The sequence below is a fragment of the Lotus japonicus genome, chromosome 1, assembly GCF_012489685.1.
Source record: "Lotus japonicus ecotype B-129 chromosome 1, LjGifu_v1.2".
Taxonomy (NCBI): domain Eukaryota; kingdom Viridiplantae; phylum Streptophyta; class Magnoliopsida; order Fabales; family Fabaceae; genus Lotus; species Lotus japonicus.
This window is the reverse complement of record NC_080041.1, coordinates 129,416,292-129,436,968: the sequence shown is the minus strand read 5'-3', so window position 1 is coordinate 129,436,968 and position 20,677 is coordinate 129,416,292. Positions and strand designations below refer to the sequence as shown.

The 20,677-nt window shown below is 38.0% G+C and overlaps 2 protein-coding genes across 7 annotated transcripts; both read left to right on the top strand.

Annotated features, from left to right (window-relative positions):
• The first annotated feature begins 6,404 nt into the window (after positions 1–6,404).
• Positions 6,405–10,152, top strand: LOC130730669 (uncharacterized). The gene is made up of 3 exons (XM_057582735.1): positions 6,405–7,099; positions 8,352–8,683; positions 9,200–10,152. Exons 1-3 carry the CDS (start codon positions 6,513–6,515, stop codon positions 9,691–9,693), a joined length of 1,413 nt encoding a protein of 470 aa, XP_057438718.1. The 5' UTR covers positions 6,405–6,512; the 3' UTR covers positions 9,694–10,152.
• Positions 10,153–13,934: 3,782 nt separating this feature from the next.
• Positions 13,935–19,999, top strand: LOC130730668 (uncharacterized). 6 transcript variants are annotated; one of them, XM_057582733.1, is made up of 9 exons: positions 13,935–14,092; positions 15,304–15,402; positions 15,720–16,544; positions 16,632–16,914; positions 17,357–17,566; positions 17,655–17,828; positions 18,615–18,815; positions 18,918–19,031; positions 19,509–19,999. In XM_057582733.1, exons 3-9 carry the CDS (start codon positions 15,742–15,744, stop codon positions 19,851–19,853), a joined length of 2,130 nt encoding a protein of 709 aa, XP_057438716.1. In that variant the 5' UTR covers positions 13,935–14,092; positions 15,304–15,402; positions 15,720–15,741; the 3' UTR covers positions 19,854–19,999. The 6 variants fall into 6 exon arrangements, with proteins under 6 accessions (XP_057438716.1, XP_057438713.1, XP_057438712.1 ...); XM_057582732.1 differs by lacking the exon at positions 13,935–14,092 and adding an exon at positions 14,819–15,042; XM_057582734.1 differs by lacking the exon at positions 13,935–14,092 and adding an exon at positions 14,827–14,947.
• The last annotated feature ends 678 nt before the right edge of the window (positions 20,000–20,677 follow it).

Below are 20,677 nucleotides of genomic sequence, written 5' to 3'. Positions count from 1 at the left end.
GAGGAAGATCCCAAATTTACAAAATGGGATGAAGAGGACTCTATGATCATGGCATGGCTATGGAACTCAATGATCCCAGAGATCACTGATACTTGCATGTTTCTTAATTCTGCAAAGGAGATTTGGAATGCTATGGAGCAGACATACTCCAAAGCTAAAGATGCTGCTCAAATATATGATGTGAAGGTGAAGACTGTGGCAGCAAAACAGAGAAACAAGACCGTTACAGAGTACGCCAATCAACTCAAATCATTGTGGATGGAGTTAGACCATTATAGGGTCATTAAAGCCAAGTGCTCAGCAGATTCAGCAATGCTCAAAGAGTATATTGAGCAGGATAGAGTCTATGATTTCCTGGTGGGGCTTAACTCTAATTTTGATCAGGTGAGAGTCCAAATCCTTGGAAAAGAAAAGGTTCCAGGAATTAATGAAGTAGTAGCTATGGTCAGAAGTGAAGAAAGCAGAAGGGGAGTAATGCTAGAAACCCCAACTGTGGAAAACTCAGCCATGATAGCTTCTGGGGCCTCGGCCATGATGGCAGACCAGAAAAAAGGGGGAATAAGCAATACAGAGAAGAAAGGTGAAGGAGTGTGGTGTACCTACTGCAACAAGCCTCGCCACACTCGTGACAAATGTTGGAAGCTGGTTGGAAAGCCACCTAGTAGAGAGTGGGGGCCCCAAAACCGAGACAGGGAGTGGGGAAAAAAAAGGAGACAACACAAGAAAGGGAGGACAGGCGCACATAGCTGCTGGAACCAATGAAGAAAATAAAGGAGGTCTGATTCAACTTAACCCGGATGAAGTAGAGAAAATGAGATCGTTCCTCAGCAAGTTGGATAAACCAACAGGTACTTGTTCTCTCGCATGTTCAGGTATGTTTGGTGAGTTTCTTTTTCCTTTTGGACTCAATGTCTCAGATACAAACTATAACCAATACTGGATACTGGATTCTGGGGCCACTAACCACATGACACCCCTACCTAAAAATTTCTCCTCGTACTCACCTTGCCCTAGCAATAAGAAAATATCCACAGCATATGGCACTCTCATGACTGCAGCCGGTCAAGGAGAAGTTCAAATAACCCCAACCATAACCCTAAAAAATGTCCTTCATATTCCCAAATTGTCTGTTAGTCTGATTTCCATAAAAAAACTCATAAAAGACTTATCATGTAAAGTTGTTTTTTATGACAATGGTTGTGTACTACAGGACAAGTACTCGGGGAGGACGATTGGACATGCTAGAGAATGGAATGACCTTTATTACTTGGACAACCCGAATCTGCCTCCAGATCTACACAACAGCAGCAACTCTTTTTTCGCTGATTCAATAAAGACCAAAAGGGAGAAAATCCTCTTACATCATTGTCGTCTTGGACATCCTTCCTTTAGAGTCATAAAATTGTTATTTCCTTCCCTTTTTAACAAATTAGAAGTGGAGAGTCTTCATTGTGAAGTGTGTGAGCTTGCTAAACACAAGCGTGTACCTTTTCCCATTAGTAATAATATGAGCACGTTTCCCTTCTATTTAATTCATACTGATGTGTGGGGTCCCTCAAATGTCCCAAATGTTTCCGGTGCCCGTTGGTTCCTTACCTTTATAGATGATTGCACTCGAGTTACATGGATTTTCTTACTGAAACAAAAGTCCGAAGTCAGCTCCGTGGTTCAGAATTTTTTCTCAATGGTAAAGAATCAGTTTGGTGTTAGCATTAAGAGGATTAGATCTGATAATGCCAAAGATTACTTTAATCATGGGCTTAATTCTTTTTGTCAAAAGGAAGGCATCATTCATGAATCATCCTGTGTCAAAACACCTCAGCAAAATGGGATTGCTGAGAGGAAAAATGGACACTTACTAGACCAAACCCGAGCTCTCCTTTTTCAGCATAAGGTCCCTAAGAAATTTTGGGGTGAGGCTGTTCTCACTGCATGTTATCTAATTAATAGGTTACCTTCCAGTGTTCTAGCCTCAAAAAGTCCTATGGAGGTTTTGTCCTCTTTTTATCCTAATGTGTCCACGTCCAATCAACTTGTTCCAAGAATATTTGGGTGTGTATCATTTGTCCATGTCCATAGTGGTGATAGAGGTAAACTTGACCCAAGAGCCTTAAAATGTGTCTTCATAGGATACTCATCCACACAAAAGGGATATAAATGCTATCACCCACCATCTCAAAAACTCTTTGTGTCCAGAGATGTCACCTTTCTCGAGCAAGAAAGTTACTTTCACCAAGATCATCTTCAGGGGGAGACTACAAGAAAGGAAGATGATCTACTTATGCTCACTGACTTTATTCTCGGACCAGAAGTAGGGACTGAAAGTGCAACGGATTATGAGATGGAGGCTCAACCCACTAAATCCACTCAAGAGGAAGATGAAGCTGATGTAAGATTTGGGAAAAAATTGATTTATACAAGGAAGACAAAGGTCATTCCAGAATCTGTCCATGTCCAAGAATCCGACCCAACATTACATGAGGTAACTTCCCCTAATCCTTTAATCTCCACTAAATCAATCTCTGATTCCCCAACTGCACAGGAACCAGAATCCAGTTCAGCACCACTTTACGAGGACCTGGACATTCCAATCGCCCTTAGGAAGGAGACTAGAAAATGCACCACGAAGCCACTTTACCCTCTAGCCAATTACCTATCCTTTAAACACTTCTCACCTACCCATAAAGCCTTCCTTACAAGCTTAAACACTATAACCACACCTACCTCCCTATCTGAGGCATTGACTGATAGGAAATGGAAGCAAGCCATGGACTTGGAAATGGAAGCACTGGAAAAGAATAGTACTTGGGAATTGGTTCCTCTTCCAAATGGGAAAAAACCAGTAGGATGCAAGTGGGTCTATACAATAAAATACAAGGCTGATGGATACATTGAGAGGTACAAGGCAAGGTTAGTAGCCAAGGGATTCACTCAAACCTATGGAGTGGATTACTTGGAAACATTCGCTCCAGTTGCAAAAATGAATACAGTTCGGGTGATATTATCCCTAGCTGCTAATTATGGCTGGAACTTGCAACAATTTGATGTAAAGAATGCCTTCCTCCATGGAGAACTTGAGGAGGAGATTTACATGGAATTGCCCCTGGATATGGTGGAAAAACTGCTGTCAACACTGTTTGCAAGCTTAAGAAAGCATTGTATGGGCTAAAACAATCACCACGAGCGTGGTTTGGAAGGTTTACTAAAGTTATGATAGGTCTGGGCTTCAAACAAAGTCAAGGAGACCACACTCTGTTCATTAAACACTCTAAGTCAAGGAGAGTAACAGTGTTACTGGTGTATGTGGATGATATTATCGTGACAGGTGATGATGAGGAGGAGCAACAACTGTTAAGCCAACATCTAGCCAAGGAATTTGAAATTAAGACCTTGGGAAAGTTGAAGTATTTTTTGGGAATTGAAGTGGCCCATTCTAAAAAGGGGATTTTCATATCCCAACAGAAATACATCACTGATTTGTTGAAAGAGACTGGTAAGACGGCATGCAAGCCTGCAAGTACACCAATTGATCCAAATATGAAGCTAGGAAATGCAGAAGAAGATACTGCAGTTGACAAGGAAATGTATCAAAGACTAGTTGGCAGACTCATATATTTATCTCACACTAGACCTGATGTTGCATTTGCTGTGAGTCTAGTCAGCCAGTTCATGCACCATCCAAAGGAGGTCCATCTACAGGCTGCACTAAGAATTGTGCAATATTTGATAGGGACCCCAGGCAGGGGAATTTTGTTCAAACGGAATGGGAATGTAAGTCTTGAAGCATATACAGATGCTGACTATGCAGGGTCAATTGTGGATAGGAGGTCAACTACAGGATATTGCACTTTCCTTGGAGGGAATCTTGTGACTTGGAAGAGTAAAAAACAAAGTGTGGTAGCTAGATCCAGTGCCGAAGCAGAGTTCAGGGCAATGACACAAGGGATATGTGAACTACTGTGGCTGAAGATCATCTTGGAAGACTTGAGAATAAAGTCGGATGAACCAATAAGACTTTACTGTGATAACAAATCCGCTATTAGCATAGCTCATAACCCAGTGCAGCATGATAGAACCAAACATATTGAGGTTGACAGGCATTTTATCAAAGAAAAATTAGACAGTGGCCTAATCTGCACTCCATATGTCTCCTCACAAAACAACCTTGCAGATCTTCTAACGAAGGGGCTGAATAGCAACAACTTTGAGAGGATTGTTTCCAAGCTGGGAATGGAAAATACCTATTCACCAGCTTGAGGGGGAGTGTCAGAATATGTTTTATTGTTAGTTATATTATTTCCTTATTTAGCAAATCACATTTATAATGTAGGAGGGGAATATCCCTGAATCATAGGGATTTAATTGTATAGGTGTTGTTATTATATTTCCTAAATTAGTATTTCAGCTTTGTATATATGGCTGATGTATTGTAACATAATTCTAAGAAATAAAATTATTCAACCCTAATATTTGAGATTTCATATTAGAAATTGGGAGGCCTATACTCAACCACAAAAGCTAGCTCAAGAGTTGAGGTTTGCACTACCCTTATAAAGCTTATCTTGGCTCTATCTCTAGCCAATGTGGGACTTCTAACACACCCCCTCACGTCCAGGATTGAACAGACTGGAACGTGGGATTAACAACGGGTGGCCCAATAATGGGAGGTCTCCACAACAAATGGATCTAGGATAGGCTCTGATACCATATTAGAAATTGAGAGACCTATACTCAACCACAAAAGCTAGCACTAGAGTTGAGGTTTACACTACCCTTATAAAGCTTATCTTGGCTCTATCTCTAGCCAATGTGGGACTTCTAACCGTTACCATGTTCAACAAGAAGCTAAATGCAGTTGCTGGTAAAATGGCAAAACTTATTGTGTTTGTTTACATGTTGAATGAATGTAACAAGTTTTGATTTAGGTTGTGAAAATGACATTTGATTATAGGTTTGTCCTTTTATAAAGTCAGTTGGTATATTGGCTCTCTTGAAATTGTTTCACTCCATCTCATTAATCTTTTCCGGTCAAACATCTAATTAATCTTTCAACTGACTCATATTTTGGAGAGAAAGTGTCTTAAAACAATAAATCAGCCCAAAACTTATGAGTTATGATAGTTGTCCACAAGATTAATCTATATATAGGGATGATAATTTTGCCCAAACTCATGGGTACCCGCCCGAACCTGAACCCGATTTGACAGACAAAACCCGAGTTGACTGGATTTGGGTTTGGTTTTGGGTTTTGCCCGTTACTGTAGCAACTTATGAGTTTGGGTTTGATATTAGTTAAATTCGTGTCCATACCCGCCCAAACCCGAACCCAAAGATACCCAAAACATAAAATTACAAAAAAAATATCATACATGTATATATTTATAAACTTTGTTCTTAGTATTTGATGATTAATTGTACTTTTGTATGTTTGAGAAAGTCAACTCTAAATTATTGTTGTCTTACTTTGGTGATGGATGAGGATGATGAATATTATTTGTTTTTCTTTCTTTCTATGAATTTCACTTTTTTTTTATGAAAGTAGGTTCTGTATAGGGTTGCTATTTCACGTAAGGAATGAGTTTGGGTTTTGGTTTCATCCGAAACCCAATGGGTTTGGGCATGTATTTCATTTTATCGCCCATAAGTGTTTGTGTTTGAGTTTGGATTTGGTAATTATAAAACCCGTGTCCGATCCTACCCGTTGTCATCCCTATACAATAGAAGGCATCATCGTCCCTTACTTGATTTATTATGTAGTTATCTACATGGTCCATAATTCGATTAAAAATATTCACATTAGTCAAACAATTTTTTTTTTCTTTTAAGGAAAAAAATATTTTAAAGAGATTACCATTTTTGGGTACATCTGGAAAATTAAACATAGACTAAAAATTAAACTAAGACTAAAGACTAAAAATTAAACAAAAACTACACCAAAAGAGTTTACTAACTCAATTGCATGTTCTACCAATATCAGCAATATTTTTTAATTTCAATAGCGGCGTTAGGGGATCTACATTAGAAGAATTGTCCAGCAATTGGAATCTTATTTGAATTTTTTTTTATATTAGAAAGATAAATTGTACATTCTCAGGAGGGATTCATCTCTAAACCTATTAACTAACTCTTACCACTTGAATTATCATTGGAAACCATTTTTACTGGCTTCGAACATAGGTTTTTTTTTTGTTACAAAGAGGGCTTAAGCCCGAAAGGAAAAACTACACACAGGTAGAACGAGGGAACGTGATCTGAACAACATCCGCCACAAGAAGTAGAGAAGAGGCCTTAGGAGGAGGGAGATCCGGAACATGATTACCTAGGTAATATGTAACGAGTTGTATCAACCAAGTTGACATTCATTATCCTTTAAAATATGATATACTAGTTGCAAACAATTTACAAACATTATACACTATGATAAGAGTGTATATAGTTGTATACAAAGTTCTGGAGTAGGAGTGTAGGACACCTCTCTTTTGAACATACAAACAAAGCCTCTTTCTCCAAAAATGTTAATGGAAGAACACAAGCTACCACTCCTCTTCCAAATCACTTTCTCCTTTTTCCTTCTCACCCAATCACTCCTCGCCACGTCACACCCACCATACCCCATCCCATTAACCGTCTCCGTCTCCGACTTCGGAGCCGCCGGCGACGGCGTCCGCTACGACACAACATCAATCCAGTCCGCCATCAACTCCTGCCCGGGCAGCTCCCCCTGCCGCGTCATCTTCCCGGCGCCGGGAAAGTACCTGACGGCGACCGTGTTTCTGAAATCCGGCGTGGTCCTGTTTGTGGAGCCCGGAGCAACCATCCTGGGCGGTCCGAGGCTGGAGGACTACCCGAGGGAGCCGTCGCGGTGGTACGTGGTGCTGGCGGAGAACGCGACGGATGTGGGGATTGATGGCGGCGGGGTGGTGGATGGGCAGGCGGAGAAGTTCGTGGTGAGGGAGGATCCGAGGAAGAACATCATGGTGAGCTGGAATCAAACTGGAGTTTGTTCGGGTGACGAATGCAGACCAAGGCTCGTCGGTTTCCTCGGTTGCAGAAACGTTAGAGTCTCCAACATTACCCTTAACCAACCTGCTTATTGGTGGTTTGTTCCTATTTCTATCCACTATTTCATTGAATCACCTCATTTATGCTCAGTTCATTTATGCATACATGAAAATTCAAGTGCTAGTGAGTAGTGAGTAAGTCCCTGATTAGTTAAGCAATCTTGTTAGGATGCATTTCGGTAAACAACTTAGTTAATCTCTTATGGTAATAATCACTTATCACATAAGCATTTATTCATAAGTTTATTTTAGAAGCTTCTGGATATAAATTTTAAGTAGGTATAAGCGGCGCTTATTTATAGTTAATATGTAATAAGTTCAAAACAGCTTATAAGTTTGTCATAAGCTATTTTTATAAACTTAGGCCCCGTTTGGAAGAGCTTATTTGAGCTTATCTGATAGCATAAGCTCTTATGCCAGTGTTTGGGAGAGCTTATGCAAACAGCTTATAGTCTACCATAAGCTGTTTGAGCTTATTTTCATAAGCTATTCAGGATAGCTTATGAAAAAGAGCTTATGCTTATCTATAGCTTATTTTCAATTTATGTCAATAAATATTTTAAAATAACTTATGAATAAGCGCTTATATCGCGCTTATGATATAAGCGCTTATGATCATAAGCGCTTAATTAAGCTGTGTTTCCAAACGCGGCCTTACTCAAACACATGCATAAGTGTTTATGGTATAGTTATACCATCGTTTCGTGCTAGCCATTTGACTTTTGTTTGTGCATAGTGTATATGTGGTTGATTTTGATTATGATAAGTAGTAAGTTTTCAAGTACGATTAAGTGTGTGTTTGGATACGGAGTCTAGCGTAACAGAATCTCAATTCATAAGAAGAGTTTTGTTCACCCTTTACTTCAAAATGAGCACTACTTCAAAGTGAGTACTAATGTCCACTGCCAACGGATATCCAAACATAGCCTAAACTGATATTACTTGTGGATGTCTTGCTGTAATGGGCTCAGTTGTTGATTTGGAGTTTTTTGGGTTTTATCTGTAAACAAAGGCAACATGAGTTTTGGATAAACATGGGAAGGGAACCGGGTCCCATGACAAATACTTCTACTTCTATTATTATCATATCAGACAGCTATCCTACTAGCCAATGGTGGTTTTTTTTTGGCCTTAAACGTCTTTGACCATAACCTATGCATTTAGATTGGTTAAGTTGTAATTTGATTTATTATGTTATGTGTTTAAACTTTAAAGCTATTCTATTGTGTTATTTCTATAATAAAGTGGATACTTACTTGAGCCTAACAGTTTATTTGTACTAACTTGCAGCTTACACTTGGTACGGAGTGAGAACATATCCATTGAGGACATTGCAATTTATGGGGACTTCAACATACCAAACAATGATGGGATTGACATTGAGGACTCAAACAACACGGTAATCACTCGATGCCACATTGATACAGGGGATGATGCAATCTGTCCAAAGTCATATACAGGCCCTGTTTACAACCTCACTGTCACCAACTGTTGGATTCGGTCCAAATCTTCTGCAATTAAATTTGGCAGTGCTAGTTGGTTTGATTTCAAGCATTTCGTGTTTGATAATATCACTATTGTTGATTCTCACAGAGGTCTTGCATTCCAGATCCGTGATGGAGGTAACTTGGTTTGGATTCTTCTTGTTTCTCTTCCAGATAAATCATTGAATCACAAATTTTTGCTTTGTTCTGTCTATAAATGTTTATTTTTCCTTAACTCAAAATGTTGAAAGCAAAACAGGTATCTAAAATACTAAGTCTATGTTTGATTCTGCGTCTCAGCACGTTCAGAATCGTGTTACCTCAAGTTTCTAAACACACTAAAAGTTCATTATAAAACAAAACAAAAAATCTACGTAAATTAATCTTCATATTCTAAATTTATGATTGAACATTTGAACATATTTTGATGTAGCTTAGTTGAGCCTGGCTTAGTTAGAAAGAGTCACATTTATATTGAGCCTGATTAATATAGTCCTCTTAGTGAGTGTCTGGGAGCCTTTTAGGTTTTCACATTGGGGGTGAAGTGATTCTGGGAGAAGTTATTAGGAGTAGCTTTTATGAGGGAGAAGTGATTCTATGAGATTTAACCGGGATCCAAACATGTTCTGAAGTGCTTTCAACCTTCTTGTGCAGGAAATGTAAGTGGCATAGTCTTCTCCAACATAAATATCAGCACTAGATACTATGATCCATTATGGTGGGGGAGAGCGGAGCCTATCTACGTGACTACTTGCCCGCGACACTCAACCTCAAAGGAGGCTTCAATCTCAGATGTTCTTTTCATTAACATCACAGCAAATTCTGAAAATGGCATCTTCCTGGCTGGTTCCAAGAGAGGACTGTTAAGGAACTTGAGATTCGTCAACATGAACATCACTTACAGAAGGTTCACCAGTTATGCTGGTGGCTTATTGGACTATAGGCCAGGATGCCAAGAATTGGTTAAACACAGGACTGCAGGCATGATGATGGAACACATTGAAGGTCTTGAAGTTAAAAATGTAGAAATGAGATGGTCAAATTCAAACAATCAACTAGACCAGTGGAATAATCCTCTGGAGTTCAAGCCATCTACTGTGAATGACATCTCTTTCTTTAATTTTAATTCTGTTTCATCTACAAAATAGCAAATCAAGTTAGTGCGTGTTTGAATATTCTTCTACAATTGGTTCTGAAGCCATAACGAATTCTGAAGAGAAGCTTCTGTGAGTAGTTTATGGGTTTCAAAATAAATTCTGAGAAAAAAGAAGTTGATCCAAACATGCTATTAATAACTTTGGATTTGCAGACAACAAATATCCAAAGCACATGGTTTGCTTAACCATTAAGGGAATGAAGAAAAAGTTCAAAAGACAGGAGAAGCATTTGCTTTGTACATCAAGAAAAATAAAAAGATTGGGGATCTCATACCACTTCACTATACTGTGATTGCATTTTATTATTCAGAAGTTTGTGATTGTAAGGACTGCAAATTGTTTATATCAAATTGTCAACATTTTCTGTCTTTCCATGAAAGAGGCCAACATTCCAGACATATTTCTTAAATGTTAATAAACTTCAGTTGATAATTTTATATTGATGCCTCACGATCTGGATCTGTGGTGGGAAGTGTGCCTTTGATTTGTAAAATTGATATATCTTTAGTGAAACTTGAATTCCAATAGTTTAAAATTAAATAAAAATTTATAGACACTTTCTCTAATACTTATTTAATAACAAAGGGGTTTCATACCTTTGTCTTGATTTGTCATGCTTTTTTCATAATAAACAACAAATACTTAAATACTTAGAGCATCTTCAATGCTAGTTCTTATTTCTTAGTTTTTAGCACTATTCATTTGGGCCCGTATTGCCACATGTGTTTAAGCAACTTTCAAGCAATTTTGCTCAAACCATGAGTTCTTAGTTCTTACCACTATTCATTTGGTCCCACGAACCACATTATTTATACTTTTTATTTTCATAAAGTAATAAAACAAAACTCATAAAGTAATAAAGTAATTTGGATGAGAGATAAATAATTAATATTTTAGTTAAGAACTCAAAAAGCAAAACTCCTTATATAAGAATTGGGTTATGTCAGCACCTCAAATGTAAAGTTCTTAGTTCTTAGTTCTTAACTCTAAAATAAGAACTAAAAATCTTGCATTAGAGATGCTCTTAGATTCATTTTCCAACAAGCTCATAAAATTCATGTTTTTCCAACAAGTTCTAAATTAAAAATAAATGGAAAAAGAACATGGCCTAATTCAAAGCCCAAAAGAGAACTCAACAAAGACCACAAGCTTTTTCTTTTTTGTCATTACAAACACCGCAAGCTTTTTTGGTACCCGGCAAAAACAAAAAGCTTCTGAATATTAATTTAAGAAAATGAGTTTTGTTACTTAACCCAATGCTCGATTTTTTTTTTTCAATAGTTTTAATTAAGGCATTCAAACAACATCTACAAGGCACAAGCTAAAGGATAATCAAACCTTCAATATTTTCAAAGCTAACGTAACGTTCGTGAAGTACTTCAATTTTGATTTTCATCTAAGAATGCTTGCATCTTGGACATTTCATAAAATATAAACTTATTAAGTTCGACATTAGATTGCATTATATGTCAAATTGAAGGATTCCTTCCGCTCAGTCCAAAAGACTATTGGAGTAATATCATCTGGGACGGCCCGAATGATACACAAGTGGCCAAAAGACTCTATGTTAGCCATTCGAGCAACCAGAAGGTGAGTATTATACTCGTCCAGCTTATGACCGAGCGAATTAAGCCGACACGTTCGTAATATAATTGTAAAGTTGTCTACTGACAACCATTATTTCAGAAGCTAAAGATTTCATCAAAGCTCCTTGAGTATGACGCTTACCATTTCTATAAATACATGTTTGATTATTCGTTTACTTAAGTATTACTCATTTATTAACTTATTGTTTTTTTTATGACATTAGGCTTCTCTTTATATTAATATATTGTCATACCATATTAAACGTTAGAACATCTTGCCAAAATCGCTCCACCATACTGAAAGATTCTACACAATTATGCACTACTACAAAAGATAAGAGCATTCAGTAGCTCAGATTTTACAACAAAAATATAGAACTCAATATAGCATCAAATCTTCATTCCTCTCATCCTGTCCTTATTCCATATGCATCGTTATGCCTTTTCACATGCAACACCGAGCTCAAATCTTGTCATTGTCTTTTCATATTTTTTTTATCAGATTCTTGCTGTCTCCAATCTCGGTTCCGATCAAAGTTTATATACACCAAGTATACTTAAGATAAAAAAAAAATAGTGCTAATCTTTTATCATCCTTTTAGTATTGGCCAAACCCAATTAATGCCCAAATGATGGCCGAAGCGGATATCAAACATGCTAGCAAATGCAGTATATTTTTAATATTTAATATATAATATATAACATCACTTATTTAATAGTAGTACTTTCTATTAAAGCGTATAAATTCAGAATAATTATATACTCGTAAGATCGTGTCAATTTATTTTTACTATTAAAAGGATCCATTTCAGCCAATCTGCTAATTCAACTACTTTTAATTTGAGAGTGACTTGTGAAGCTGATGCTGCGGATCCTATCACAGTGGCATGTCACTGCTTCATTAAGCAAGTATAGAGACAGCCAATTTATGTGGCAATTAAGCACCTTGAATTGAGTTGAAATACTATGAAGCAATGCATTGATTTCTCGTCGGTGCTAGCTAAGATGTTTAGTTGCTTTTGATTCGTAAATTTACTTATGTAGCTGATGTGATGTGAGATCTAAACGCGCATTGCTGCATGTTTAATTGTTTATGCTGACACTTCTCCCAACAACATAAAACAACAGTATCATTTCCTCTCCTGATTTGTGCTTTCTACTAATTATTCTGTTATTTGAACAGCAATATGGGCCTGTCGGTGGCACTCTCCTCCTATCCTTGTGCGTGCACCTCTCACAGCTACTGTCCACTCCTCGTGCTCCCACCATTTAGATCCAACTTAAATTATTTATACTACCTCGGCTTTTCTAAAAAGAGAAAAAACATATATTAAGAAGTTCAATTAATTTTATTAATTTAAAAAAAAAGTACATTTTACAAGTGTTATGGTAGTGGAAAGATGCGGACGCCTCCCAATCACACTACCTCGTCTTTCCCCGAACACCTTCAATAATAAAAACTCATTTAACCTTTAATGCTTACAACATCCACATGAGAAAACAGACTACTCTGAATCTCTCGACACCGGACTACAACCTTACCGAAATTGGCTTGAAGTTTTACTATCGACTACGAGCGCGGCGAAATCGACATTGTCCCGATGTCACCTCTCCCCAAACAAAGTGCCTGACCCAACCCCTTTCTCATCACGCACGTCCCATAAAGTGTCAGCGTCCCTACACCACAGGAGCAGATACATAGTTGAAGGTCACTAGTCACTACCACAACACGCAAACTCACCCACAACCCTTCGATCAGAGCGGGAGTTAGAGGATCCAACAAATCCTACATGGGAGTGTACCAGATAATTGAGTTGGAAAGATTAGGATAAAAGAAAATCGCCCGGACCAATCAACGCGTGACACGCGTCACTCATCAGACCGTCTCTCTCTCCTCTGACGCGTGGCACGCACGGTGCCCAACCGACGCGTGCCACGCGTCCCACCACCGGTCCGCCTGGGACCCGCCTGCTGCCACGCCCTGCCCATAACGCGCCTTGTCCGCGCGTGTGTGGCACGCGCCTGGCGGTCACCAGCCAGGCCGTGCCACGTGTCCCATGCTGCAGGTTTCACAAGTGTTGAAAATTTTCAACACCTCTCTCCTCCCTCCAACTTTCAACACTCACTTTCAACACCATTAAACCCCACTTTCAACATTAAACTACCCACATTCAACACCATTGTGGGTAGTCTAACAAGGTTCAAAGGACACACCTGCTATTCTCTCAATCCTCCTTTTCTTTACCTACCAACTTTGTTTCTCTTCGCAAGCCTTTCCACCTCATCACACTGAAAGCTTGCAATTCTCCCCTCAATCAACAGTCTCCAAGTGATTTGATTGGATCTAACCGATCTATTGCTTACCACTAAACTGATGTCTTGTTAATATGTTGGTGTAGTTTGATTTGAAGTTTGAATAAAACATGAACTTTCAAAAAGTTGGAAAAAATTAACAAAATTATTAAAAAAAAAATTGAGAAAGGAAGGGAACAAGAAGCAATTAGTGGTCCCACAAGCACAAGGCAAGAATGGAGGTTCCCACCCAATGAGTGGAGATGACGAAAATGTTGACCTGATTACACCACAAAGGCACATGAGAAAGCATCATCAACACCGGCCATACCCGGTCACCTTCCTGCACCGACACCCCATCCCCCGGTCACCCTCCTGTTTTCCACGTTCCCGCACTCTCTTCTCTTCTCCCAACAATCACACAGACAGAGACACAACATTGTTGCAGCAACGTTTCTAATCCCAAGAACCTCTTCACTTCACTCTCTCTCTCTCTACCCGTGTTCTGTGTGGTAAGTTCCAACGTTTCTTCTTCTTTTTCCTTTATTGTTACGGTTACAGCTTTTTATCTTCTTCTTCCTTTTTCTCATACTCAACAATCTTGCATGCCTTTACACCATTCTTCTCTGCTAGATCTTCTTCCTTTACCATTTACTAGTCTACTACTTTCTCCCAATTTCCCTTCTCTGTCCTTGTTTTTGTTTTTTCTGTATACCATTTGATCATGACGGTTCATAGATTCATCTTCTTCACACTTCGGTTGTACTTGGCATTTGCATTCTTCTTGTAACTGCATAGTGACATGAAATGGATTGTATGTAGTTCATTGATTACCAGAGCAGAGCATTCACTTCCAAAATATCCCAATTTAGTAATTTCACCCTTTTCCTTCATGGATTATGTTGGTCATTTTAATTGTTAAAAAATTTTAAAAGATTAAATTTTTCGACAGGTTAGCAATAGTTGTCAAATGGGGTCTTCAAATTATTATTACAATATATATAGCCAGCTTGCATATTTGATTTGATGATTGTGACGCTCATGGAGGATTTTTTTTTTCTTTTCTTCACTCTCTACTTCAAGCTCTCTGTTTTCTTTGTTTTTATCCCTTTTTCTATGGCCAAATAATTCTAGTTTTATTTTTTTTTTTATCAGAAATGGACAATGGTAACCGCATCTTGTGCGTTTGGCTATTCTTCTTTTATGTAAAGAATATATTTTTCATCGTATTCTATGTCCTTGTCTGAATATTGCACACCTTGCTCCTTCATAGAGCAAAACAAACAAGTTATAATATGTTTGCTCAATGTAGGAACTTGCTTCAATTTCACTAGTGTGAAACAAGATTGCAATTTATTCCCAATTGGGTATCTAGTAGCTCGGACTCTTGTATCAGTGCCTATATGATCTTAATTTGATTTCTGCTTCCCTCTACCTGCTGAGTTATTACTTTCTAAATGAGGTTTTGATTCATTTGGTGCATTTTTTTGTATTTATTACTACTAATTGTGTGCTCTGAGATCTTTCTGAACTTGTTATCTTTATGGTTTTTCTATATTGGACTTGTGCTGCGTCTCCTGGTACATGTTGTGTTGATGAATTTTAAATGCCTCAACTTTAAATCCCATCTCTTTAATCTTTATTGGTTTCCCTTTTCTAGTTTTTGGCTAGTTTTTTCCTTATTTTTAGAATTTTATAACTTATTTTATCACTACTTTTGCAGGTAGGACATGGTTGTTTTCAATCTGTGGAAAAACTGTTATGGTATTGGTAGTGGACTTTAGGAACTGAGAACTGCTTTGCCACGAAGGAGCTCGCTAAGGTTAGTGAAAGCTATCATTTTCCTGTTACAGCTTCTTGATTTGATTGAAATTTGAGGGAATTTGTAAGCATGAAAGAAACTGAGAAGAGAAAAGCTTCAAGGAATAGTCAGACAAAGGGTTCTAGAAGAACCGAAAGAAGAGAGGATAAATTGCATCAAGATAATTCATCCAAAACATTGAATGAAAAAGGAACTGAATCTAAGACACCCCAGGATAGATCAGCTGCAAATAATTTAGTAGGCGATTCAAACACTGCCTCAGAGAATTCAGAAACTTATGAAAACGTGGTTATAGATTATGTGGATGATGTCAACAGGTCTGAGGAGGCACTTGCCGAGATGAAAGTTAATGCAATGGTTGCTAACCAGGCCAGTGATACGGAGAAAGAGCAAAAAGAAGGGAATGGAGAAGTATCAGATACTGATACAGTAAAGGATTCAGTGTCATCCCAAGGTGATTCTTTCACAAATGAAGATGAGAAAGTAGAAAAAGCTTCAAAAGATGCAAAAAGTAAGGTCAAAGTGAGTCCCTCAGAAAGCAGTCGTGGATTAAAGGAGAGATCTGATAGGAAAACAAACAAATTGCAATCCAAGGTATCAGATAGCAATCAAAAGAAACCCATGAACTCAACTAAAGGACCTTCCAGAGTTACAAACAAGAATACTTCGTCAAACAATTCTAAGCCTGTGAAAGCTCCTGTAAAAGCTTCTTCAGAATCTTCTGAAGGAGTTGATGAAAACCATGTTCTAGAGGTGAAGGAAATCGAGATCCTGGATGGAGCCTCCAATGGTGCTCAGAGCTTAGGAAGTGAAGATGAAAGACATGAGACAGTTAATGCTGAAGAAAATGGTGAACATGAGGACAAGGCTGCTTTGGAACTAAAAATAGAAGAAATGGAATTACGAGTTGAAAAGCTTGAAGAGGAACTAAGAGAAGTTGCTGCTCTTGAAGTGTCACTTTATTCTGTAGTACCAGAGCATGGGAGCTCAGCACACAAGGTGCACACACCTGCTCGGCGCCTTTCTAGGCTCTATTTACATGCGTCTAAGCATTGGACCCAAAATAGGCGAGCAACAATAGCCAAGAATACTGTTTCTGGCCTTATATTGGTTGCAAAGTCTTGTGGTAATGATGTTTCAAGGTATGTACTTGAATTTATTAAAAAAAAATTCATCTGCAGATTTTGATTTCTAGACAACAGATATTCTAATCTTTGTTTGTATTTTAGGTTAACATTCTGGTTGTCAAACACCATTGTGCTGAGAGAGATAATTTCACATGCTTTTGGCAATTCATGTCAAGTTAGTCCCCTTATGCGGTTGGCTGAATCGAATGGGGCTGGCAATGGAAAGTCTGCATCCCTGAAATGGAAAGGATTCCCAAATGGTAAAGCAGGAAGTGGTTTCACTCAGTTTGTTGAAGATTGGCAAGAGACAGGAACCTTTACATCTGCCTTAGAAAGAGTAGAATCATGGATCTTTTCTCGGCTAGTGGAGTCAGTGTGGTGGCAGGTATAAATGTTTGTCTCGTGTCTAAGTTGTTGTTTATAATTAAGACATGGAGGCTTTCACTGATGTAAGAAAACAACAATTGAGAGCAGTACATTGTGTATTCCAATCTATGCTTCATCTAGTTATTCAGTTTGATTGAGTAGGAAATAATCATTCTTTCTTATTGTCGTTAAATATCTTACATTTTAAGTAACCAGTGTTTGCTATTATGGTTAGAGATAGGCTCATTCATTTTGTGATTAAATATATGCGAACATGCCGCTCCTTTCTAACATCACCGTTATTGACTAGTGTCATTAATAGTATTTATTTATTACTTGTAAAATTGGATACACTAAATAAGAAGTGATTGATCTATTTTATGATGCTCTTGACACAGTTGATCTTGGTCTCAATTTTTTGAAGCATTAATGATAAATTGAGAAGCATGCTATGTTTTCAGGCTTTGACTCCTTACATGCAGTCTCCAGCTGGGGACTTCTCTTCAAATAAATCCTTTGGGAGGGTGCTGGGACCTGCACTTGGAGATCATAATCAAGGAAACTTTTCCATCAATCTCTGGAGATATGCTTTCGAAGATGCTTTTCAAAGACTCTGTCCTCTTCGAGCTGGAGGGCATGAGTGTGGTTGTTTGCCTGTGTTGGCTAGAATGGTATGCTTTTTTTATTACTCCTTAGGTTCTTTAAAATGTTCACTTTCCCTCCTTTGCAGGATTGAATAGATTTAAACTCTTTCACCAGGTCATGGAACAGTGCATAGCTAGACTAGATGTTGCCATGTTCAATGCTATTCTTCGGGAGTCAGCCCTTGAGATCCCAACTGATCCTATATCAGATCCTATATTGGATTCAAAGGTTTTGCCAATTCCAGCAGGAGATTTAAGCTTTGGATCTGGTGCACAGCTAAAGAATTCTGTATGTATTTTTTTCTTATTACAGCTTTGTGTTCATACTTCACACATTGTCTAAAAATTGAGTTTGAACATTTGAATTTCTAAGCTGGCAGGGGGGAACTTTCCTCTTCTGTAGTGCATCAGTTTCTTGGGGGGACAACTTGTTGATGGGGGCTTATAGTGTGTTTTATTTTTTATTTTTTATTTTTATTAAATAGTAAGATAAACAAATTGATTTTGTCTGCTGAGACCTGCTTGAGTTGAAAGTTGAAACTTAATCTTCTAGGTATCGAAGCATTACTCTGAGGTTAACCATGGGTTATTCAATAATTCTATCATCTGACATTATTGTTTACAGAACATATTATAGTGAATATAAGAAAATCCGTGTCTCATATCCACTGCTTTAGTTTATCTGTTCAACCACTCTAACTTGCATTAACTGGTTACTTTTTAGTGTTTTCTTTCTGAGGAGAAAAAAGCATGGTGAATATTTGGTGTCCTGGGCCCTCCTATATTCGAACCTCATAAATTCTCAATAGATCATCTTCTCAGAAGATATCATGCTGTATGCCATTTGTGATTTTATACAGTGAACTCTTCAATTACTTGTTAGTCTCAATGCTTAGCAATGTCAGAGCGGCTAAAAGTGGTGAAATTGAAAAAAAAATTGATTTATCAAAAAATGGTGTTTATATCTTGTACTTGATGTGAGTCATGTGACTCTTATGCAGTGCTAAGGTGTCATCACATACATAAGTTATGCCAAAAGGTGTTTATGCTTACGGAAGAGCTACTTGAATTGCAGGTTGGGAATTGGTCTAGGTGGCTTACTGATATGTTTGGCATGGATGTCGAAGATTGTGTGCAAGAATATCAGGACAGCGGTGAGAATGATGAAAGGCAAGGTGGAGATGGCGAACCTAAACCTTTTGTTCTCTTAAACGACTTGAGCGACCTTCTAATGCTCCCAAAAGACATGCTTATAGATAGACACGTCAGAGAGGAGGTTAATTTCATGAATTATATGGTGTTTTCTACTGTAGCATATCACTTTCTCTTTTCATTGTTTTGTCACTGCATTTATTCCATATCTTTTTTTGTTGTGCAGGTATGTCCATCCATCACTCTTTCATTGATAATTAGGGTCCTCTGCAACTTCACCCCGGATGAGTTCTGTCCAGATCCTGTTCCAGGAACTGTCTTGGAGGCCCTGAACGCGGAGGTATACTCCACATCTCTTGCATTTTTTCAGCTGTTCATGAGACTACATAAACTTGCTGCTATATTTACAGTATGTTAGGATCACTTCATTTTTCCTCAACCATTTTTGGCATGTAGGAATGAAATGTAGAAGGGTTTCCAGACATGCTATTAGCAGCTTATGATAAGTCTGGGAATTTGTCTGAAAATTTTAATTAAACATTCAATTTTATGTTTATATGGTATGTTATGATTTATGAACACCTACCTGGTTATTAAATTTTGGTTTCTCTCAACATGCATGACTTTAATAACCAATTTGCATTGGCAAGGGAAGGAGAAATAATTTATTTAAATTCTGACATTGATAATGCCATTAACGCAATGTCAATTTCGTGTATAGAGTACATATTTTGCAACTTCCTGTTCTACACAATAGTTGACCTCTGCTATTAAAGTGAAAACTAGTTTATTGAATTTTACTTATTTTCAACTATAGACTATTGCGGAACGAAGATTGTCAGCAGAATCTGTCAGAAGCTTCCCTTATGCCGCCGCCGCAGTTGTGTATGTGCCTCCTTCCTCATCTAATGTGGCAGAGAAAGTTGCAGAGGCAGGAGGAAAGTCTCACCTGGCAAGGAATGTATCAGCTGTTCAGAGGAGAGGATATACCAGTGATGAAGAACTGGAGGAACTTGATTCCCCTCTTACATCCATCATTGATAAGCTTCCTTTATCTCCAACTGTCTCTGCTAATGGACAAGATAATCAAAAAGAGCACAAGAGCTATACCACCACTACAAATGCTAGATATCAACTCCTCCGTGAAGTTTGGTCCATGTGAACCTTGAGAGTTCCCAATATGTGTACCCCAGTTTTTGTTTTTTACCAAAGGAAAATTGAATATGTAAAATATGTAGGAACAATGGAAGTAAAGTAAAAAAAGAATTTGAATAATAATAATATCTGCATCCTGTAGTTAAGTGAGCATGTTCTGTGTACATGAGTTGCTAGGAGTTAGCTATAGAGCTTAAATGCATGAAAACACTAGAACATTCTCCATATTAGTCTAGAAATTTTAGAAAAGAAAGTAGTGATTAATCCTTTTCATGGTAAGTGTCCTATACCAATCTCTCAAAGGGATTGCTATACCATTCCAATGAATGGTTATCCTCATCTACGCATCCAAGTAAAATTCCCAGCTAATGACTCATTCCAATATAAACTTGCATATCATTTCAAATCAATCAAACAGCTGGTAAAATAAACCAAATATTGAAGGTCAAGTTCATGATGCTCGTAGCAAAAACAATGTTCACATTCCCAGTTTGTTAATTAAGGAAAAGTACAAGTAATCCATCTGGATTTGCAATCACTTGGCTTCCATCTGCTGTGAGTATTCATAATTAACTAGCTTGTATTATGTCCTGTTACTGGAAGTGCTCAAGGCCTTATCGGCCTCCATTGGCCAATTCCACAAGTGCGATCATACTCTTCCACGTAATCCATGTTGAGGTACTGATTTATGTCAGAAACATCTTCAGGCATTGCAACTTGAGCACCAGTGTTTAGTTGCGAACAATAATTTTGAAGACTATTAGAGAAGCTGGAGTTTAAGTTCTGACATGGGTTGTTCAAAGTATTGGGATTGTTGTTGGAAGGTTCATT